At 42.1% G+C, this 24,113-nt stretch overlaps 1 protein-coding gene across 2 annotated transcripts in view; it reads left to right on the top strand.

Moving 5' to 3' along the window:
- Positions 1-24,113, top strand: part of diaph1 (diaphanous related formin 1) — a 77,274-nt gene that overhangs the window by 21,871 nt on the left and 31,290 nt on the right. For both annotated transcript variants that reach the window (XM_029257284.1, XM_029257283.1), the window contains 7 exons: positions 785-901; positions 2,704-2,819; positions 3,282-3,346; positions 3,974-4,153; positions 5,433-6,008; positions 7,125-7,239; positions 8,701-8,709. In XM_029257284.1, coding sequence (XP_029113117.1) covers positions 785-901; positions 2,704-2,819; positions 3,282-3,346; positions 3,974-4,153; positions 5,433-6,008; positions 7,125-7,239; positions 8,701-8,709 — 1,178 coding nt within the window. The remainder of the gene's footprint in view (positions 1-784; positions 902-2,703; positions 2,820-3,281; positions 3,347-3,973; positions 4,154-5,432; positions 6,009-7,124; positions 7,240-8,700; positions 8,710-24,113) is intronic.

The following is a 24,113-nucleotide window of genomic DNA, read 5'->3' as shown; positions in this document are numbered from 1 at the left end:
AGTATCTTGTATATGGGTAAGTGACTCAATGTAAGTAGTGTATCTAGCAGTGTAGGTCACCTCGGTGAATAAGGTGTGTAGGCTAGTAACACTACGTAGAAGCCATTGGACGTCGCTTTGGAGAAAAGCGTCTGATAAATGTAAATATATTTGAAGTTGTCCTCAGTTTAAAACACTGTCAACACTGTTTCAAAGTTAGCTTTTTGAGTGTAAATAAAATGCATTTTACACTCAATAAGTGAAAGTAAGATGCTGCATTTCCAACACACTGATCAAATTCAATAAGATGCTGCATTTTCAATTTTGTGTCCAGTTGAGGGTCCACACTGTTCATGTGAATTGTCAGCACTGCTGAAATTAATCACCAGAGGGCAGTATTTTGCTACCTTTTTACTTTTGCGTTAGATTTTTTTCTCGATAGTTTGCTCTCCACTAATGCCATTCTCTCTAATAGACAGTGCTATTTTACTGTGTAGGATGTGCAAAGACATATCTGCCACAAATAGTGAGACACAGGTAGAGCTAGTGGATTTAAGTAGTTTTTCTTAGGTGGGAAATATCGTCCTACGGATTATTATGAAGATGGAACAGTTAATTCTTTGTAAATATCTTTGTTTTTATTGAAGTTATATTTGCATAAGGTAGCAGACAACACGGAGAGTACTTGTTGGTTGGCCATGTGTTGATTACTGTGCACTTACAAATAGCCTCAGCCTCAAGAAAGCTGAGGTTTTTTGCCTTTTTGTATAGCCTTTTTTGGGTAATCCTTAACTCCCCACTGCACCGACATGAACGATGTCTTCCAGATTCTAATGAACACTGTAAAAGACTCCAAAGCAGAGACACACTTCCTGTCTCTTCTGCAGCACCTGCTACTCATTCGTAATGACTACCAGGCTAGGTAAGAGCTACACCACCCATTTTTCACCCTACGCTCTTCTTTATTTCTCTAGGTGAAAGCTATGCCACACAATTTAATGAGCTTTATCACAGTGGAATATGTCTGCCCTCTCCACATATGGGTTCTGGACCATTGCTGTGCTGAAGGCTTGGGGGGGGTGTCTGCCTGAAATGTGCGAGCATCACCAATAGCCCATCTGCACTATGACGCATCAGCCTTTGGAAGTGCCACTAGCTGATTCTCTGATTTCAGCCAATAGGCTCTCGGGCTTAATGTCCTCCTTGCACTGAAATAATCACAGCCTAGAGGACTGTAGGAAAGGGGGGTGAAATTCTGTCAGTACCAGTGCTACAGAACAGTGGTGCTGAGACTAGGAAAGAGACAGGAGGAGAAAAGTTTCCTCACTGGTGCTCATCACCCCTGATTGCAGCCTCCTTCATGTTGGAGGCATGGCAAGCTTTTGATTGATGGGGAACAAAAGGCAGCCTGCATGCCCCCCGGGGGGATGCTGAGAATCGCAGCATTGCCTGTGTGAATTCCTCCTACTTTAATTATTACAAGGACAAATGTGCTCTCTTTAATTCACAATGAGCAGAAACCCAAAGAGGACTATGGAAAAACTGGGTGTATGTGCATTTGTCATGAGAACTGCATTTCTGCTTTTGCTGTTATGAGGCAAAAAAGGATTTGCATTTGGGGACCTGTACGTGAACACCCACTTGCACTCCCACATACACAACTGAGTGCACAGCACCGAGCTCATACCCGGAGGGCTAGAAGAACTGGGAAGCTTGATATAGAGACACTTGTTCTGTTGGGCTGTCTTCTCCCACAGTAGTGCATAAGGTGTGGGTAAAGTTTCAGGGTTTGGAACGCAGCATTGATGCCAAGAACCAGTTGTTTGGAGCGCTTGCTTTGATTAGCAGTTAGGCAAACACAAGAAAACCCTTCCTATCAGTTATACTAAAGAAGCATTAATGGGTGATGCCCAAGCATTGATGTTCCATGCATCCTGCTTCTCTTTGCATCGGTATGAGATGGATGTGGTGCAAATGTGTTGGCTGTCAAGAAATACTGGCTTTGTTTAGGGTGAAAATATTGAAGCCTTAAGTAATCTGGACGTTTCTGCTTTGAGCAAGCACTTGATGTCACTGTTGCTCCATGAATGAAGTGAAAGATTAGACAGCTGAGTGTGAGCAAGAATACAAAATAATTGCAACAAAGTAATATGAAGTTATGAATGTCGTGTTCGGAGAGTGTAAGAAATCAGCAGATGCCTCTAGGCCCAGGGCACTTACAAGCATATGCTGCCTTGACTTTTAAACAGGTTTTATTATCTTGTACATGCACATGTACCCTTACTTCCAGATACACACCACACTTGTGGGGAACAGGAAGTCTGTGTACTCAGAAAATGAGGGTGTGATACAGGTTAGACAGTCCCTTACACATACAGGAGCTGTAAAATAGCACATTACTCCCTTTGGGTCCAAAGGCAGTCGCTCTAACCACTACGCTACCAGCTGTCCTGTGTGCATGTGGGATGGAGGACTATAATACTAAGATTGGCTTATTCAGGATGTAAGGCTGTTGTGTTAATGAGCGGAGATTTAGCAGGGGTTGCTTACTGAATGTTTGTACAGATGTTAATCTAGAGCACAAAACCTTTTGAGTATTCTGCCTGATAAGGGTCTGGTGCAGGGATGTTAATGTGAAGTGCGTGTGAGAGAGGTGTGTGGCCCCAGTAATATAGGATGCGGGCTCCCATTCCATCACCCAATTAAGCAGTTTTTCTATCCCAGGCCACAGTACTACAAGCTGATTGATGAGTGCATTGCCCAGATTGTGCTGCACAAGAATGGCTGTGACCCTGACTTCAAATGTAGGAGCCTTCATCTGGACATTGAAGGGTTAATTGGTAAGGAACAAATAGTTGGGAATAAGCAGCAACCCAAATGAGTCGTGGCCACATGTCAACCTGGAGCTACAAGATTCTTATATCACATTAGATACTCATTTAAACTGAACCATACACTACTACTCATCCTTAGCCTGCCCAGTACATCCCTAGTTTGTCCTATACATACTTATGTTTTGTTATATTTTTCTTTCTTTGTTAAAATCAACATACACTTAAAATTCCCTGGCAGTTACAACTCAAAGTGAATTGTCAGGATAAATTTTCTCTGTGTCAGCTGATTGTGGAATGAAAGGAGTCTACTGAGCCTCTCTGTTTGCTGAATTCCTGTTTGTAATATCAGTGAAATACTGGAAATGCATAAAATACATTTTTCACTGAACAGGATGTCAGCAGATGGAGATGGGTCCAGTTACAGGTGTTTTTCTGTAGTCTCTGCTTTACCGTCATCTCCCCATACAGATAACATGGTGAATCAGACCAAAGTAGAGACCAGTGAAGCGAAGGCCCTGGAGCTGGAGAAAAAGGTATTTTTTCCTTTTCAGACAATAGGAAGGCCCTGGGGAATTGTCCAAGCAGGGGTGGGGTGCCAATTTAGTTTTTGTTTCCAACAAGCTGCTTTAAAGGGTGTTCCACATGTATACAAAGACAGAGAGCAGGCACTCGTAGACACTCATTTCCGTACTTGCATACATGTACACATTGAGCAGTCACAGGCTTCTTCTGGAAATGAAGCAGTATGACAGGATATTTCCTTTGCACAAACCCTTCAATTTCCTCCACTGCCTTTCCAATGCCAATCTGTTAGTGGCTTCGTGATGGGGACCTCCTCAGTGCTGCTACTTTCCTCTGCAATTACAAACCAATTATTCTCTGTGCTTGTGTAATTTTGGAGGGGGTAGAATTTTAGTGTATCTGTAGTTGCCAGTAATGTGCTGGCTTCACTGGGCCCCCAGTCAACCCAGCTGCTGACTGATGCTGTCCTGAAATACACCACTGTATTACTGAAGTCTGTGTGTATGTGTGTGTCTGAGAGAGGCTAGCTGTTTGTTAAAAAAAAAAAAAAAAAACCTTATTTGTGCCAGTGATCATTTGTAACTGCAGAAACAATTAAAGTTAAGTACTGTTTTAATATGCGGCTTGCTCATTGTCAGCTGGACTTGGAGCTGACAGCACGCCATGAGCTGCAGGTGGGGATGAAGAAGATGGAGAGTGACTATGAGCAGCGAGTGCTGGACCTGAGTGCAGAGAAGGACCAGCTGGGCACAGAGAAGGTGGAGAAGGAGAAGGAAAACCAGAAGCTCCTGGATGAAGTCAACATACTGAAAGAGCAGGTGGTGACTCTACTCTCACCACCCATTCACTTAGTCATTAACCTTGCTGGTGAACCATGTTACCATCTCCCACCGTTCACCTGTCATACTCTCTAACGTCGATATTAAAAGACATGCAGTGGCTTTCACTTTGAGTCACAATACATCAGGTCTGTCCTTAATTTCAGCCAGGCACAGGGATTTGTTAATCAGTACCCAGTGGCATTCTATCATATTTTTGGACTGTCTGCTATACAAATACGTAAATAGCTGCCCAATTAGGGCACTACCACTTCTGCACTGTTAATGAAGATATTAGCCAATCACAGGCAAATTAGATTACTTTAAAAAGACAAGCAACTATTCTGAGAGTTGGTGTAAGTTTTTGGACAATGACACATGGAATGAAACAGTCAGATCCCAATTTAAGGTTTTCCAGTTCATTTATTGCCACAATCTGCCCCCCCCCCCCCCCCCCCCACACACACACACACACAGCATAGCTGGTGTTTATCCATGAGTTATGGGTTTGGTACTGCAGAAGAAAGTGGTTGTTTTGGTCCTTAAGGGAAATGCTGACAGCCAATGAGTTTCTGTCTGAATGCTCTGTTGGGCACCAACATAGAAGTCCAGTCTCTCTGGAATAATAGCTCATCTGGAGCAGACCCAGTCTAGCTAGTCCCATTCTTCTTTACATCCAGTTCCATTCACACAGACCCCCTAAACTAATCTTTCACAACTTGCTCAGTCCACCTATCTTCAGTGCAGGATGAGGGGCAGTTGACAACATGTGAAAGAAGAAACCATCTCTCACTTTGCCAGAGGTTGGCTGAGGTGACATGCTGCACCTTGTTACCATATTTATGGTAATGATGTGTAGGCATGCCACTTGCTGGCAGGGACAGTGCCACCATATTTATCTCCAAGTGACAGCTGCACCAGAAGGATACAGTGTCTGTTGTCCAGGCTGTCACAGGGGTGTGGGAGGGGGGGAGTATCATCACCATCCAGGACTGAGCTTTGATCATGCTCCAGATAAACACATCCTCTGCAACTTAGTCCCTCAATGCCTGATTCAGACTCTCTATTCCTGCCATTCTATAAAAGGGTCCAATTTTCTTCTTAAATGTAGCAAATTTTTTTCATTAGCTGAAATAAATCTGTCTGTGTTTACTTGCTATGTTAAAGCATAATGTATTCTTAACATTTGACAGGCAATATGGGGCTGATGGGCCTATTTAGGTTTGGATTAGAGATCTGAGTGTAAGTTGTGGTCAGTCTAGACATTTTCTGTGTACAGATAAAGAAGCTCTCCCAGGACCTGGAGGATGCCAAGACCAAAGTTGTCACTGTGCCTGTGCCCCCTCCTCCGCCTCCACTGCCTGGACAGGTTTGTATACCTCCTCCACCTCCACTCCCTGGGCAAGCTGGGATACCTCCTCCGCCTCCGTTGCCTGGTCAAGCTGGGATACCTCCTCCGCCTCCGTTGCCTGGTCAAGCTGGGATACCTCCTCCGCCTCCGCTGCCTGGGCAGGCTGGGATACCTCCTCCGCCTCCGCTGCCTGGGCAGGCTGGGATACCTCCTCCGCCTCCGCTGCCTGGGCAAGCTAGGATACCTCCTCCGCCTCCATTACCTGGGCAAGCCGGGATACCTCCTCCGCCTCCATTACCTGGGCAAGCTGGGATTCCTCCTCCGCCTCCACTACCTGGGCAAGCTGGGATTCCTCCTCCACCCCCACTGGCTCCAGGAATGCCACCCCCACCTCCCATGATGGGTGGATGGACTGCTCCAGCAGTACCAGTGCTACCCTTTGGCCTTACCCCCAAGAAGGCCTACAAGCCAGAAGTGCAGCTGAAGAGGGCAAACTGGACCAAGGTGATTCATTTATTCATATCTTTAATTTATTTTCTTGTCACTTTGTGGGCATTAAGAATCAATAGTTGATCCACAGAGTTAGTATAGAATGCACCTGTGTGGTACAAATCAAGTCCTGTATGTAAGTCTTTTTTTTTTTTTTTTTTTTTTTTTTTTTTTTTTTTTTTGCGTCAATATTGAAGGACCAGCTTCTTTTGATGCTACATCTTCAGTACATCCCCTGCTGGAGGGAGGTTGGCGTAATAGTATAGTGCTGGTTGTCCTGGGGAGTTCTGAATGAAAGTTTGCATTTGTGAATGTGTGAGTGTGTATGTGTACATGAATGCATATGCTTCCATCATTTGTTCTTGCTCTCTGCTTACGATAGTTAGAACATCAAAACTGACTCTCTCCCTTTAGCCCAGAGCTACAGTTTAATAGCTTCTGCAGAGTTCATGAACATTTATACGTTCCCTTTTTTCATGCAGCTCTGTTCCGTTTCCAAGCAGTAAGACGCCTTTGACGAGGATGTCACAGAAATTGCTTTTTAATAATCCAGTTTCTTTTAACTCTGCCACTGAAAGATAATTAAATTGCAGCTAGAAAGGAGAGCATTCTTTTGTAATTTAAATTAACAATTTTTTCTGCCCCCGTTTTGCACTTGCACCCCCACCCAGAATTGCTGTGCTGGATAATGAAAGGCTGCCCTCTATGAGAAGTCACTACCTTTCCCTGCACAGCCCTTTTTCCTTCCATAAATTGAGAACCCTAAAAAGGATCTGAATGTGTAATTGTTGCTCGCTGCTACAGAAAGGAAAATGTCTTAATTTTTTCCTCTGTGCTTGCTTGCTCTCATAGAAGTCCCTTTTGTGTGTGGGGAAAATGAGCTTTCTTATTATAAGGATTGCTGCATGTTCAGAGGATGGGAACAAGGACAAGACCTGTAGCCGATGGTGCCCCCTTGGTACTGGTGGGGGGTGGGGTCATTTCCCTTTCTGATAGCTGCACTTGAGGTGTATGAGGCATGCAGCATATAATTTACAGGACAATAGTTAGGAGCTTGTAGAAGGTTCGGTTCAATAACTTTTCCCAAGCCTATGAAGTGTGTGTGTTTGTGTGTGAAATTCTTTTCTTCAGATTGGACCTGAGGACTTATCAGAGGACAGTTTCTGGATCAAGGCAAAGGAGGAGCACTTTGAGAACAACGAACTCTTTGCCAAACTCACCCTAACCTTCTCTTCACAAACTAAGAGTAAGTGCTTTAGTGTCATAGCTCAAAGTTCAGGTTTCCCCCCCATAATGATAATTTTATAAAAATTTGGACTTATGAGTACCTGTAATTTGTCTGCTAAAACTTGCATAATGAACTAACAACTCACGAAATGCTTTACAAGAACAGAAATTTTATTTAAAATGGATGCCTTGTTGATGTCAAGCATCTCTGCATCTCTTGCTTTGTGGCTGTTTGCCCATTCACAAGCACCTTTCAGTTGCGGCAAACTGGAGCCTAACCCAGCAACACAGGGCGCAAGGCTGCCGGGAGGGGAGACACCCTGGATGGGTTGCCAGTCTGTCCATTGCAAGGCACTCCAAGCAGGGCTTGAACCCCAGATCCACCACAGAACAGGCCCCAGCCAAACCTGCTGCACCACCGCCCCCCCCATGATAATATCATGTAAAGCAAAATGCATGAAGTGCTTAATGAAGTGGATTGGCAATTGAAAGCCTTACTTAAAACATTAAGTGGTAAATCGTACAGAATTCTCTTGAAAGGCAGTATTGTTTCGATTTGTTTTTTTATTGCAAATACTTCAAGAATAGGTCACCAATGAGGGTTTATCACCATTCCAGTAATTACAAGAACTTCCTAAGTTTTTTCTTCTGTTTTTAGATTTTCTCAATACAGTAAATAAGTCGCGATAAAGAACAGTGCGTGACTTAAAATTCTAAAGCAAATTTACTGCAAATAAATGTAATTTACTGCAAAAAATTTATTGTGAATTTAGACAAAACAGTAAATGAGGGTTTTTTAAAAAAATTACAATATAAGAACAGAATCCATTAATTATCAATAACTGCTTTTTAAATGTAGAGTTGCCATAATCCAGAGCTTATTCCTGACACTTGGGATGAGAGCCAGGGTTAACCTTCAACTGGATGCCAGTCCATCAGAGGGCAGCCAAAAGCGGACTCATTCATTCACAAAGTGGCGCACTAAGGGCAATTTACAGCCACAGATTCACCTGAAATGTGTATCTTTGGACCGTAGCAGAAACTGGAGCTCTTGTGAGAAACCCGTGAGAAGAGAAATTGCAAACTATGAAAAATGATGCAAGAGCATTAAAAAAACACTGCTCCTCTGGCACTCCAAGAAAATAAAATAAAGAGAAAATAAGATGAGAGTTGTGATTTTTAAACATTTCGCAGCATTTAACATGTAAGGCAAGAATGTTACGTTTAGTAGAGGGGGGAAATGATCTATTATGGCTCAGTGTCTTTGCTTGCTATCTAACATAACGGTAGTTAACTGTTTTGCAAGAAGTCAGAAGCAGATTATTCTTCTTATGGGAGGGAAGGCTTTGTAGTGCCAATATCTAAGTAGTCCAAATAATTTGTCTATGCCATTTGCTGCTAAGAACTTGATAAATTCAATGGGAAGTTACTAATATTTATTTTTCTCTTCTACCCTTCCTCCATAAACATCGACCTGCAGCTTCCAAAGGTAAGAGCTTTCATGTGTACTGGCCTTTACGGGTTGGTCGCGGGGAGGAGGGATGTCTTTTCAGCAGTGGCTCAGAATTGCCCATAGAGGTCATAGGGGAAACTTCTAGGTATGGTTTTTGAAGTGGGTGAGATGCCCTTTTTCTGTACATTATGCACATGCAGTCAGTTCACAATCATTCTTTTGTAATGAACTTGCTGCAGATATCAGGAACGCAAGGCATGATGTGCTAGAACCCCTTGGTGTGTGCTTGTACAAGGTGGCCGATAAGTCTGCCATACCCTTCCTTACCTACTTAGCTATTTTTCTTGTGGTCTGTGTGAGCACTATCCTGATCCCTAAATGTATATAATATCTAAGTTTTTCACTTTGTGTCACTGCATTGATGTTAGCATGGTATTCTGAGTTCTGGTACTTATTTTCTTCATGATTTGTAATGCAAACTGTTCGCTTTGACAGGTTGATCTCCGGTCAAGGGCTATCCTTTTCACTTTCACAGTGATAAAGCTTGTTTTTCCCAACCTAAAATTGTTGCTTTATTTGAAGATGGTGTTTTAATGTTTTCTGTATCTGTGCTATAGTTTTACACTTTAACGTTTTGTGGACCCAAACACTCTCGGCTACGTGCTTGTCGATTGAGTAATTATCTATTTGCCAGTTCATGACTGTACGATTAGACTGATTTCTGAAGACTAAAGCAAGAACTTTCTTTATAAAAATTCATTGTTTTATAACAATGCCATTGCTGCATTTGTAATTTTTTTTATAACTGATTTTAAGGGGCATGGTGACATATGGGCCACCCTGTCATCCATGTTTGCGGAAGGTGGACAGTCCTTTCCGTCCACTGAATACCTAGCCATTTCATTAGACTGATTCATTGCCAGCCCTTCAGTTCCAAACAGCAGGTCTGAAGAGAAATTCACGACGTCAGCTGTCCTAGTGCTGGTGTTTAATTCCTCTGTGCTCTCCGCTTTGTTGCAACAAACCTTTTACAGCATATGACTGTTTGCACATTGTGCCCTTTTCCAGAAGCATATTCGCTGAGTGGCCACTAGGCATAGCTGTCCTTTAATTGGTCCCTCACAGCCTTCTGAGAGCTGCACTAGACTGTTGGTATGAAATCGTGCGCATGGAAGCGGTGGCCATCCACCCATACAGCGGTGCAAATTTGGACGCTGACGTGTGCGCTAGTGCCCAGTCTGGCTCATCAAGGCAGGGTGAAATTGGGTGTAATAATTTCTCTAGTTCTATGTCATTGTGCTGTCCCCCCCATGCCAGTGTGTGAGTGTGTTTTGAGTGCTGCATTTGTGCATAAATTTAGACCCTTGTGACTTAATCAGTAGGTTTTGCTGCTGTTCTCCAGGCGTGGTTGTGGGCATAACAGCAGGCGTGGCTACGTGAAAGCTCTCGCCCTGAAACTTGGTGGCAGTTGTGCCTGCTTCTGAACGGTTTCAATTTCAGTTCTTTGAAATGCCGACATCCGTTTTTCAGTTTAATTTTTTCATCCCCTTTCATGAGGATTCCCCTGGTGTTTTTTTTACCACCGCCAGCATGCTGCTTGATCTGTGTCCTGTTTGAAGTCTCTACCTCTGCCCAATTAGTTTAAAAACATTGATCTGCCTGCAGTTATGATGATGATGGTGGTGGTGCGTCTTAATTTTGTCTGTCCTTTAGGATTCTACTGCTGTGAAGTCTGACCAGCCCCCCATGATTCCACCCCCACCTGTTGTGACATTCTCCATCTAATATCCTACACATCCAGCCCTTTTACTGCCCTACTTCATCAGTATTGGAGTTGGCCACAATTCCCAGCTCATTAACACAACTGTTTTAGGATCTGTTAGCTCAGATGCGCAATTCAGTGCAAGGTTGGAGTTGTACAGTGATGGGGTTACCTAACAGCTAGAGGAAACCACTGCTGTGATTTGTTGACTACCTGGTGCCGAAACGCCCCATGAAAACCTTTGGTTCTGCGGCAGCCAGTGGTCTGTTGGTAGCTTTGTGGGGCGAGAAGAGCGCCGCCATTTGTTTCAGTGGGGTTAATACAGATGCTTTCAAAGTATGGTGAGAGAGGCAAAGGTGATGAGGTCATAGTGGAGGACTCCATGGGTCTGTGGTTTGTCAGGACATAATGCATATGCGTGCCTGTGACCTTGTGGTATGAAGCTTCAAGAAATGACTGTGATCAGTGTTCATGATAGCTTGGGCATTTTAATGTAGAGGGCTGTTGTACCTGTCACAGCAATGCTACCAAAGTGCTTCCTGGCACGTTGGGGGATGGGGGGTGCGCGCGCCAGTTCCATCACCAAGCAAGTCCTTGCCTGCTGGAGAATGACCCTGCCTCTAGTGGGCCTTAGTGGTTTCACATATATGTCCAGACCTCAAAGTGAAAGGGCCAGAGTTGCTTTGGCATAAGACTGCACTTCTCCTAGGCTTTGAGGATTCACTTGATATTTTTTTCTTTTTAGCTCCTCTCATTGAAAGAAACTTGTACAATACTTTCTAGTCCTCATGAAAGCTAACTCAGCTGGCCATTCAAGTAACTAGTTACTCCACTTACCTTTTGTGTTTCTGTAGTAGTTTTAATAGAGTTGACGGAAGTTAGCCTTTAAGCACTCGCATCACTCGTTTTCACACAATGCACCTTCTTTCCCTTTTCAGTTTTTCCACTTCCCAGATGCAGTCTTTCTCTTAGCACATCTTCTGGCCTGACTGTACCAAACATGCTGACTTCCTATCCTAAACAGCAGATGCTTTTGTCTGCTCAGTTTTATTTTACATGCTAATGTAGAGGACTGACTGTAGCTTTTCATTTATAATGCCTCACTCTTAATCTTTGCTTTATTTCGAAAAGATTGAGGTTTACAACTTCCCTCTCACAGCCAACCCTGCATGAAAAGACTCAATTACCATTTAAATAAACACTGCGATTGAGCAAAAAGATTTTTAATGGGATTGGCGAGAGCTTTGCGGATCCTGCATAAACAGTAGTTCCTGTCCAACACGCATCGCTTGCTGCGTTTGTAGCACTTCTCTCTAATGATCTGGAGTAACACCTAACAGTGCCAGTCTCCCATTCCTGATGTGCTTAATGTTTTTTATGTCTTGTTTTCTAAATCTCTTCCTTATTTTTACTTCTAAAGTGGAGCAGAAGATTTTAGTGTTTCTGCTCTTTTTGTGGTGTACCCCTCAGTTTTTAGAAGTTTCGCTGTAATTGAGTAGGAAAGGAAAATGGGGGGAGGACATGCAAAAATCTTGATTGCAGTGTATCGCAGCCCTATCTGCACCGATTTTATCTTTCATTATTCCCGTTCCTCCCAGAGGGTTAACTCCTAACAGGCTCGTTCCAGCTTCTGCTTTGATGCCACTGATCGCACTGAAAGGATCTTCAAAGAGCAAGATGACAAGATAGCAGCTTTAGCGCCTTAGTGCCAGAGTGCAGCCCACTTGTAACCTGGCAGAGGAGAGAGCAGAAAGCAGGTTGAGAACTACGGAGTTGTGAGGCCTATAATCACATGTTTGTGGGTCTTTAATGTCCTCTGAATTGGTTGTTCTGCACTTTGAGGCTGCTCTTACTGAATGTATAGCAATTACTGAATGAAGCAAAGTTTTATGTCTTGTTTGATCAGCGTAAATTTGTCCTCCTGCTTCGTCTACACTCGGCCGTACACATTTGCACTCTTGTTTTTGTATATTTACATGCACGAGTACAGTTAGGCAGATCCTTATGCATATAGTACATATTCACATTTTCACTCGGCGCTTGACGTTACAGATCCACACACTTGCGTGACACTTAATTTTGCATATTTATATTTATTAAAATTCAGCTTGTTAGCAGCATGGAGGGTTTAATTATAATTCTCAAAAGCACCAGCATGGGGGCTGGTAGCCCCCTCTACCAAAGGGCTTCTTGACAGTGGCAGCCTGCAGTGTGCATAGCAGTAGTGCCTGCTGTGTTGTCACACTCGTATGGAACCTGGGTGGGAGGGGGTACGACAGGGTGTCACTTAGATTTAGACCTTGTGTATCTGCTTGTGGTAGCCTTTAACGGCATTCAGACACAATGTTGCCTGTGATAACCAATGAACCGAAGAGGCCAGACATGGTATTTTCAGGCTGCACTTAACTGACATGGTATTTAGAGTCCTTAATTCCTGCTTTTTGTTTCTGACCTTAATTTGTAGACTATTGATGTCTGTTCACGGTAAATGAGAGCAGTTTCCCCCAAAGCTCTTCAGAAAGTGCTTTTATTTAGCATGAACAGACAAGCACTTTTTTGAGATCTTAAAGCAAGGTAGTTCTGTGCCAGTACTTCTCCTTCTTGTATATGTTGTGGAAACGGTAGCACTTGAGCCAATCAAGGTCAGCACTCGCTCTTAACACACTCACAGATTAGTGCTTTCCAGGGTCTCTAAAGATTCTCGTTTTGTCCATTTACAGCCCCCTGCTGGCCCCGCCATGCTCAATTTTTAACTTGCTTTTTGAATTAAAAATATACGATGGCCTGGAGTAAAAAAAACTAATCTGCTCGAGTGGTGTGTGTGTGTGTGTGTGTATTTTATATATATAATATATATACACACACACACATATGTAGTATATACGAAATATGAAGTGTTTATTTTGTTCCATCTATTGTTTACCACCCACTACCAAAACCCATGAACCCCCCCCCCCCCAATATGTTTCTTCACTTTAACATATTTATTTCTTACATTGCGTTTCCACTCCTCATTCCCAGGACAATAAAGAATGGAGCCTTTTCCCCTGGCCTGTGGTTAAGTTGGCTTGTGGTAGTCCATTTGCAAAATCGTGTTATTGCTGTTGTACACCTCCCTGCCTGGTGCGCTCGTGCTTCTCATCAGCACTCTGCACTTACATCCTCACTAGCTCCACACTGGTAATGCTAAAAATCTGAATTAGCCAGATAACGTACTTATGAAAAATAGTGGACATGTATCACATTGCTTACATTGCTTTCAAGGAAAGTGTCTACCAAATGTGTTAATATAAATACCCCACTGTTAATCTCTGCATTATAATATTCCCTGCGTAACTAGGTTGATTCTTTGAAATCTCACCCTTTATGCAAAATTCTCATTGCAAGGGGGCTGAATTACCATTATTTCTTATGGCATAAAATTAGCTGGTCCCTCCCTTATGGACTTAATTGGGACCAAAAGTTGATTCATGGCTCAGGTTTGTTAGTCAGATGTGACACCCAGCAAGTATGGGCTCCTCACATATTCTTTAGTCACTAATACCCACTACAAGGAGAATAACAACGAATAAAAGCATAATTAAGATTAAAAAAATGTCAAACTGTGCATCATCTGAAAGCCAAAGGAATTACATGGAGGTATAGCATGATGGAGAGGAAACCTTTCACTGACCACTGAAAACGGGTAGTTAAATTAATTTACAGCTTCTTCATCAGCTCTTTCATTCTTTTACACCTTCTGAACTTTTTTGGCAAATTAAGGCAGGAGGTACCATTTGCAGTCACTGTTGGTGTATCGAGTGATTTTGGTTGGTAATATGAATTGGTATGAAAACCTAAATATTTCATTATCAAATTTGTATAAAAAGTGTTACTCAAGTTTGTCATGGAGCAACTGTAATTGCTTCCTGAGTCAAAAATGAATCCTGTAATATTAAAAAAGCAAAAAAGTTAATACATTACAATCAGACACTGGAGCATTACAGATGTTTTGCACTGCATCTGTATTTTGATCACAAGATAAAATTTTAGTGAAAGGGCATTCATGTTACTGTTTACAGTATATGAGCGTAGTCATATTTGAATCAGTTTCAGTCTGTTTGACATCAAAATGGTTGGTTGAGATCCTCAGTATGAGGACATTGCTTTCCCATGTTGCTTTGCACTAAGCATAGGTAAGGTGCTCTATATAATTAAATGAATTTGTGTTCTGTAAATTTCTGAAATGTTTTCAAGCACGTTTGTGATGTTTACTTTTTTGGTTTGTAAATCACTTTTCTGAACCGATAAACGGGGGTTACACTGGTGTTCGGAAAAACCTATGTTTAGGCGCATAGACATGTGATTTTAGTCTGTGCCTTTGACAAGATTACGCAAAGGGCATGTATGGAACTGAAGTTACCGTGAATTGTTGAAAACAAGTGTACTGGATCGTTAGCCTCCTGTATTAGAAACTGATGTATATTTTTGATGCAATTGTAACAATGTTTAATTGTAGAGGACTCAGCCATGTGAGGGATGGATGCTTTTCCAAAGTAGCAAAGGGATACATGTTGAACAGAAGACCGTTTTGTGTCAAATCTCAATTTTTTCCTGAATCTGTATTCTATGCTGTAATTTTTCTTTATGATTAAGTTTCCGTAAGATTTCTTTTGCTTTAATCAGAATATATTTTAGATTCACCTGTTTGAGTTCTGAAGTGATCTATGAAGTCTCTGTTATCAGTTCAGCCTGCATGTTGCAGAAACTTTTTGCTATACAGCTTGTTTAGCAGGCATTGTTCATTTTGTGAAATCCACCGAGAAGGTGATGGAAAGAATTGTTTTAGAGGGAAAGAATTTTGCATTCACGCAAAGTTGCACCTAAAAATCATTGACTCCCTCTTAAATTGCAGACTTTAAACACTGCATTTGAAGCAAGCCGCCCGAAGTTTATAAACTGTCCCGTACAGTTTATGGAATAGGGCATCCCCAACAGCACAAACTAACCTCATTTAACCAAATGAAATTTTTTTTGTAATATAATATAGGTAGAAATGCTGTTGCACTCAGGAAGTGATGCCAATATGCCATTCATTTGGATTTTTTGGGTGACATAATTCTACAGCAGGTCAAGTGAATTGAAAACGGTCGTATTTGGACAGGTTTGCACCGTAGTACTGAGTTGAGTTGCACACAAGTTATAGGATACATTAGGCTTGTTGGAACTTTGACAGTACACATCGCTTGTGCTGTCCTTATGTGCTCAAGCTGCTGGTTAATGTCTCTAACCCATCAGTGTGTGAGAGAACTGCCCATGTAGCAGGCAAAACCCCCAATACATCAAGCCCAAGGCCCCTTATGTGAGCCAAGTGGTGTATATTGGTAATAGGAAGAAGTACAGTGTGTATTTTATTATTGCATTGCCTGTTTTTATAGAACTGTTAAGCGCCTCATTTATGCTTTTATTTATTTCTGACTGCATTAAAATGGCAAAAGTAACTTTGAAATTTCAAGCATTAGTCTTCTGGTCCCGATACTCTTCGTAAGATAAGGACCAGAGTATCTTTTTTTTCTTTTGATGGCAAAATCTTCTGCTCTCTGCCACAAAATTGAAGTTAGACTAATTTCACCTATTAACACAGCAATACCGAACCGCACGGCCAGCTCACCCATGGAATGGCTTAAAACAAGATTGGTGTCCTGGAATGGTCCGGTAAGAGCCCAGTGGACTCGAACTAAAGTGCAAGAAAAGAAATTTGACTAAGCTTGAACTCTTCTGCAAAATGGGATAAAATTCAGATGTTCTGTGGTGTAAGTCTATTGGGATAGATCTCCTACTATAGTGGGGAAAAAAATGTGTTACTACAAAGTATGTGTGCACACTTGCATAACTAAGGCATGTAAAGTTTTTTTCCGTAGTAATTCATTGTTTTCTCTTAAATAGTGTTTGTTACATGATGTTATTAAAGATGATTTGTCTTGATTTCAACCTTTTAAGAAAAGCTGAGATTTCAGTAAGGGTATGTAGATTGATAGCTATGTTATATGCAGAGCTGGAAAGCATGAGTGCTAGGCTAAAATCTTTCTTGTTGCATGAAAATCTAAAAATCAAACTACTTACAAAATTTTCAGTAGCTACCTAAAGTAGCTGGTGAACTAGAAGCTGGGAAACATTGTGCATCTGTTAAGGATTTTAAGGGCCCTTATGAGAGCAGGAGGCCCCAAGCTCAGCTGACAAGCACCACTTTGACAGCTGCCCCGGTCCGCTGCTTCTGCAGCATCACCGGCTCCACTACGCTCAGCAACACAAATGCACAGTGACAGCCGGAATGAATAGGTAGACAGGGGGAATCGCCTGTAACGGTGCCCATTTTCAGAGTTTTATTTGTGCTGAGTGGGGGGTTGGGGGGGGGTCAGACCTGGTTTGGCAATGCTTTCAGGGGGAAAGTGGAGCGCTCAAGCATTTTCGCACTGAATTCCCCAGCCGCTCGTCTGAGCAGGCGTTCTTAAACCTAAAGTCATCTCTTCCTGTCAGGGGACGTCCCCCTGCCCAATCCATGCTTAAGAACACAGACCTTTTTCTGTGTTGCACGAGCAAGTCAGTCAGTCCTCAGAGACAGGGCTATTAATACTGCATGGCACTTAGAGAGTGAGGAACTGCAGTAAAAGAGATAAAGGGTTGCTGTCAAGTGCACAGTCGCCTATGGTCGGGTGGTCTAGTGGGCCATACCAAGATGAACAAAGCCAGGCCAAATGAGACTTTCTGGGTCATGGACAGAACAACCATCTGGGGTTTTTGCCCAGGTCTGTAACCAAGACTGCATGTCTGTGTGTGAACCCCACAGGAAGCAGTTTTTGTAGGAAGCAGGGAAGCGCTACCCCACAGTGTGACACTGCAACAAGTGAACTGAGTTCCACAAATTTTGTACCAGTGCACTGTTTTGCATAAGATGATTTTAAGTGACCAATGAGGTCTTCAAAGAGGTGTTCAGGAGGATTCCCCAAAGGAGGAGAGCATTTTTTTCAGTTTTTCTCTCCCCTAGTATAGCATCAGTAGTTCTAGCCAAGAATTAGCATGGAGATCAGCAGGGAGACAATATAGACACATTAAAATTTGCACACCAGTTTGGGTGTGCTTCTAAATTGCCATGTTTTCAGACAGATCTCAGTCGTCATAGCCACTCTTTGTGTCCTTTTTTTACCAACAGATTCTTTGCAGTGCTGCCTTTGCTAAATTAGTTTGATTGGCGGCGTCCTTAAGAGTAGGTCAGGCGCTTTCATGTGACCCGGGGGGAAGTCTTAATATAATATTTATTCTGAGAAATATTTTTCACTTATTAAAGATGAACTCTCATTCTGTTTCAGAATGAAAAATTAAGATTAAAAATGTCAAAAAGTAGCTTTAAATATTTCTCTAGAAGGTGTAGGTTATGCTAAGTGCCTTTGAGTTATAGTGACCCATCCTGCGGTTTTTTTGGTCTGTCTTTCAAACATCTTTGGATTTAGAACATAGGAAGAACATGCAAACTCTGCACATCCTGAACCTGAATCAAACCTATGCCCAAACACACAGCTCCGGCTCTGAGATGCAAAAGTACACAAGGTGTACTATCTGCAACCCTGGTCTTTTCAGTCCCACTTTTTTTCTTTGCCTGCCTATTGACCTATGATGAGGCCTCCAAGTGCTGCATCCCCCTTGTGTTTAGTCATCCTTTTCCTAATGTTGTGTACTCTCTTTTGGCTGAACTCTACAGTGTCCTATTAATGCAGCACCAGGTGAAACATAAAAGGAGCTTGGCTTTTTGGTTGCAGTTACCATGGCAGTGCTAGCATAGCACTGTATTTGCTGAGAAAAGTGCTTTATTTTTTTTATTGGTTCTATGAATAGCACAGGGTCACAACAGCATTCAGGTACAGATATTACACTGAGAAATATGTCTACATACATAGAGCAAGGACTCAGGATCAAATGTTTACTGGATAACATTAATTCTATCCAATATTGAAATAGGTAAAGAGATCCTGGAAGCTAAACCCTCTTCAATCTTCTCCATTAGCGCTGAGTGGCTGGCATCAAGATGGCAATTAAGATTGAGAACAATGAAAAAAATTCCAACGCATCTAAAACTTGAGTTTGCCAGTTTAGAGGGGAAGCTTCAAAATGGAATTGAGTATTCAGCTGCATGGCCAGAGATTGGTTTTATAACCTGACAGTCTGTTATAGTAGGATATCACCTTTGGTACTGCTGGAACTGTTTCGGTAGTTACTTAAGGATTGTCAGCATATAGAGAAATGCAATGGTTCTCTTCACGTGCTCTAATACCAGATATGTTAGTATCCTAATAGCTAAGTCCTAATAGCTTCTACCAAAAGTTCAATCATAAATGTGAATATTAAGGGGAAGGGGGGCAGCCTTACGGACACTTTCATCAGAGAAACTGTCCAACAAAGCCATTTGTGTTAACTTGTGCCAAAGAGTTTGAATATAACGGCCTGATTAGGTTGACAGTTATTGGCAATCTTTAGTCTGTCCAAGATAGCAAATGAACTCCATTCTATTGTCAAACCCTTTTTCAGCATCCAGAGATATTAGAACAGGTTCTTGCTCTCCAGCAGTAAGGTTCATAATATTTAAGGCATGACATGTAACCTGACAGTTCCACTATCGAAGATGAACCTGGCTATAATGAATCCAATTTAATCTGGTTTAGTGATTCCCCCCCCCCCCCATTCTTCTTCATCTCGAGCACAGGATCAAGCCTACCGCCCAAAGTTTTGGTTACAGTTTTAAAATCCACGTTCAGCAAATTGATTGGTCGTAAAGGAATAACATTCAGATGGATTTTTGCCTTTCTTTAAACTTAAATAATTTGAAACTGAATTCCAAGTATGTTGTTACTGACATGTTAGTTGAGCATGTTGTTAGTTACTGGCATTAGTAAAGGGCGTAATTCAGGCCAGAATTTTATTTATTTTTTTTAATAAATGCGCAAAGACCGTCAAACCTGGTGCTTTAGCAGATGGCATTGATTGAATTGTCCCTCAGATCTCTGCATTACTAAATGGTGCATTTAGGTAAGAACGGTCCTCCTGTTAGACACTAAGTAGTGATGAACTTCCTAAATAAAATTTTCATTTGTTGAACCTTGATCATGAAATATAATATTCTTTAAAAGTGTTAATTGCCAGGGACAGCAGGTAATGTGGTGGTTAGAGCCGCCCTTGGATCTAAAAATTGCAGGTTTGATCCCACCTCTGGCTGTACTACCCTTGAACAAGGTACTTATTTAAATTGCTCCAGTAAAGTTACCCAGCTGTATAAATGGGTAAATAATTGTAACCTCGTAGTAATTATAACCTTAACGTAAGTCACTTTGGAGAAAAGCATCAGCTAACTGAATAAATGTAAGTGACTTCATTCTTTTGCTATTGTAGTTGATAGGCCAGAAAATGATTAGGTTTATTCTCCAAGTTCTTAGTAATGTTTTGTGAAGAGTAGGTGCTTTTTCATGTGATTTCTGTAACCCTATTGGTATTTTTTTCTTCACTTTAGCTAGTCTGTTTGAATTCTCCTGGGTTGGTGATTGTTTAAGTTCTTACTCTAGGTGCTTCACTTCTAATTTTTTGTTTTCTGGTAGGAGGTTTTGGAAATAAGATGCTGTAATGTAGCTTTAGCTCTGTCGCATGCATTAGCAGCTGAAATTGTAGGTTGCTGCTTATCTTGACAGTACAGGTCTATATTTTCTCAAATCTCCCTACAGAAAGGTTTGTTATCCAAAAGGATGGAGTTCAGACTCCACTGTTTAGTTTTAGGAAATATCCTTTGAATATCAGCTTCTGAAAATACTGGTCCATGTTCTGAAACCAGAATGGGGCCAATCTGGCAAAATCTGACTGCATGAATGGCTATTAGGTTTGAATATATAATCTAGTGTGGAATAAGATTTAGGAGGGTTTGAATAAAATTTCTACATTTAGAAGTATGATATGCTGTCTAGAAAGCAAGCCAGAAATTAAAAATGAACTTGCCTTCTGGCTTCTGTTGTTGATAATCGAGATTGAAAGGGATATTGTTAATTAGAATAACAGTACCTCTTTTGTTAGAGCTAAAAGAAGAAAAATGGGCTTGATCAACCCAGTCTCTTTTCAGTTTTAAATGATGGGTTTCTTGCAAAAAAAGTGATTGCTACTTTATTTAAAAATGCTAACTTCTCCTTCATGCAACTCATACCTTTTTACATTCCTTGTAATGACTTTAAGTGGACAATGTGTGACCTTTCATAAAATTAGTGTAGCCCAGGTAACATATCTACCATATAGATTAGAAGAGCCTCCCCTACCACATGGGCATTGCATTGCATGGTGGACATGTCTCATCTATCCCAGCATCTCCAGCTGCACAAATGTCACAAAACCCAATACATGAAATGACAACAAAAATCAGCCCTCATACAGTAATTCAAAACACACATTAACATACATTTAAACCCATTAAAACAAAGATCCTAGCTGATACTTTAATTTAGATAGGCCACCTTCAGTTTCCCAAAGTCAGAAAAGTGGACTGTCAAAGATGCAGCTTTCCTTCATGTAAACATCTGTGCTGGGCTGGAAAAGCGATCCTGCAGTATATTTGTCATGTGGAGAATACCCTAGCGACGGTTCTGGATTGGCAGTGCTTTCGGAGAATACCCACAGACAGATCAGAGTACAATTGCAGACTGGATTCTCCAATGTTTCTCTCATTTCTTCAGAGCAACTTTTAAGAAACCCTTTCTATCAGAGAGGTGCACACATGGATCCATTAAATTTTTCAGGCATGCCTTCGGACCAGGCGCACCGGCGGGGTATCTGTAGGCAGAGTCTATTTCGATCTCGGGGGAGTCAGCAAGCAGACCAGTCTAACGTGGTAGTTGGATCTGCTGAAATGGTCTGAGTGAAGTATTTCTTTCGGTGTTCTCCTACAGATCCAGAATCTTTTGATTGTTCTGTCGGAACTCATTTTCAAGCTTTTCTTCAAATTTATTTACACAATCAGTTAAACCCACAAGTCTTACTTCCATAAGAGAGACAGTGTTTGAAAGCTTCCTTATTTCAGTACTGACTCTCACTATTGCTTTAGATCATCCAGCTTTACTTCAGTTACTAAACTTTACAAGCTGAGCTGCAATACTGCTCACTTAATGTTTCATTTATGAAAAATTCTTCCTTAATGCAGTTGCCACCACGTCTCCCATCACGTCCATAGCAATGTCCTCAGATCGTGAACCATGCAGCGACTTTCTTTAACTCCTCCTCTAGTTAAATTACCTCTTTTCAAGCAGGTTTGATCTTTACTACCTATTGGGCAGGACACAGCTGTAGTGTTTCAAACGCGGTCTGTTAATGTCAGTATGAGGGGAAACGATAAAATGGGTCATCTCTGGGTAGGGTGTGTTTGCTGTGACTTCCTCCCCTGCTCCAAAGCAAGTACTCCATGTTTTAACTATAATACCCCATTATTGACCTGCACCTTACTGTCTTACTCAGAGGGATAACACTGAAGTGTGTGTAGGCCCAGGGTCTAACCATACCAAAACACAGGGTTACCACATTCTGTATGCACTACCCAAGAAGTGTAGCTTTCTGGCCTTATTAGTTAAACTTTACCAAATTCTTGGTCCATTTCACATCTCTGGGAAGCCAGCCCAAGCATCCTTGTAACTGGTGGCTGACTGTGTTCTCCCACAAAAACAGGACACTGACTCAGGAAACTTGCCCTCGGAGAAGATGAGCAGCCTGAGCAGAGATTGTCCTCATTAGCCTTCTGTGTTGGCATTTGGCCTGGGCTCAAGATATCCCCCCTCCCCCACCCACTGGCTTGATTTTGTCAAACTCAGCTTTAAACCATAATCTCCTTTATCAGGATTAATTAGGAATTTTAACTTTAATCTTATCAGTGGGATCCTGCTGCATGCATTTCCCTGCCACCTCGGCTCAGATTTTGTGTTCCTCCTTAAAAGCTAATTTGAGATGTGGATTTCACTCTCCCCTACCCAACCCCCTACTTCAGTTGCGCTCTCCTTCTCATTAACCCTCAAACTCACTCTTTGCCTCACTCCCTCTACCTCGCTCTGGTTTCTTAGTCTAGCTGCTACCCTCCACCCACCCTTGTCCCCACTCTCCTATGACTGACTGCTGTCACCCCTCCACCCAGCCTCAGATGTGTTTGAAAAGCTCCGTTTGAGTTCTTGCTTTGCTATTCTCTTTCGCACACCTCAGAAGTCTCGCTGGCTTTCATACCTCAGCACAGTCAGGCATGCGGGGGGGTGCTCTTGCAGGGCATTCCAAAGTACATGTATGCTGGCCCCTCGTCACAGCCGCAGAGAACTGGAAAAGTGTGGAAATAGTTTACCCGTCTCCTTCAGGGCTGTTGGTCCAAGTCCCCTATCCCCACAGTGACGTTCAGTGAGAGCTCTGTGCTGCAGTGAGGAGGAACGGTGGAGGCAGCTGCCGCCAGGGAACCAGGGGAAAGGGTTATAAATCATTAAAAACCACATAGAATGTGAACACTTCATATAGTGGTATTTCCATTGCTGAGCAGCGTCAGGGTTGCTCAGTACGCTTAACTGAGATGTTAAGCTCTGTTGTTGTAGTTAGTAGTAGTAGTGGACTTCACATCTTGTCCTGAGTGCTGGTAACCTGCTACATACCTTGTCTGTATTATGTGATCAAAGCTCAATATGGTTGTCTCGTATTTAAACTTTCTGCTGTACTGTGCAGAAGTACTTTTTTAAAGTACCCCCTCGGCACCAAGTCATTTGATAACCTGCGTTTGGGCTCCTGACACCTGGCGCACCAGCATTTCTTGCATCACAGAATGGCTTTTGTTACTGGGCCTTCTCTTCTGGCTCCTCCTCCCCCTCCCACACTGTTTTGTTAGGTCTCTTCAAGACTGGTACTAACTCCTGCTCCAGGGGCCCTGCTTTTTCATAGCTTTCTCATTATGTTTTCCTCAATCCCCAGTCCTCTTCCCACTTAAGAGGCCATGCAGAACCTGCAGTTTTATCACCAATTTGTTACTATCTCCACTTTTACTTTGCACAACCTTACTGCTCAAGTCTCTTTTGAGTCAGTAGTAAGCAGATAAAGCAGGACCTGTAGTCTGAGCAGAAATCCCGTTCTGGGTGCTGATTAGAGTTTGGAGCTACAGGCCCACATGTGCAGTACATAGTTCTTGGTGTACCTGACTTCTGTGTAGTCATGCTTTTGTGCTGCTGCTTCTCCAACATCCACACTTTTTTTTGAACCTCAAGCCCACAATCTACTTGTCACTGTACTCCACACACTACTTGTCCCCTTCAGCACTGATGTGACATGCTCGGTTTACCTTCCTTGAGTTGCTACTTCTCTTAAAATTTGGAGTGAAAAAGTTTGAGTTGTTAGTTATGTCCAGTAACATCGTTTAGCTTTGGTCGGTCAACAGAAACATTGAGCAAATAGCTTAAATTCCCCCAAGTGAAAGACATGTGTTCACAATAGGACTTTTGGAGGAAAAAAAAAATTCAGAATGCTAAGTTTTGACTTTGTGTAATAGCTTATTTGATCTGCTCATAACTTGGATTGTAGTTTGGTCACAAGCTGAGCAATATCTTTTCTGTCCAGAAAGTTTCTGTAGAAGAGCCTGTAGCCTGTCATCACTTCAGGTTATGACAAA

This window comes from Scleropages formosus, chromosome 13 (assembly GCF_900964775.1).
Source record: "Scleropages formosus chromosome 13, fSclFor1.1, whole genome shotgun sequence".
NCBI classification, from domain to species: domain Eukaryota; kingdom Metazoa; phylum Chordata; class Actinopteri; order Osteoglossiformes; family Osteoglossidae; genus Scleropages; species Scleropages formosus.
Note: the sequence above shows the minus strand (reverse complement) of the source record. Positions and strands in the feature narration are given on the sequence as shown.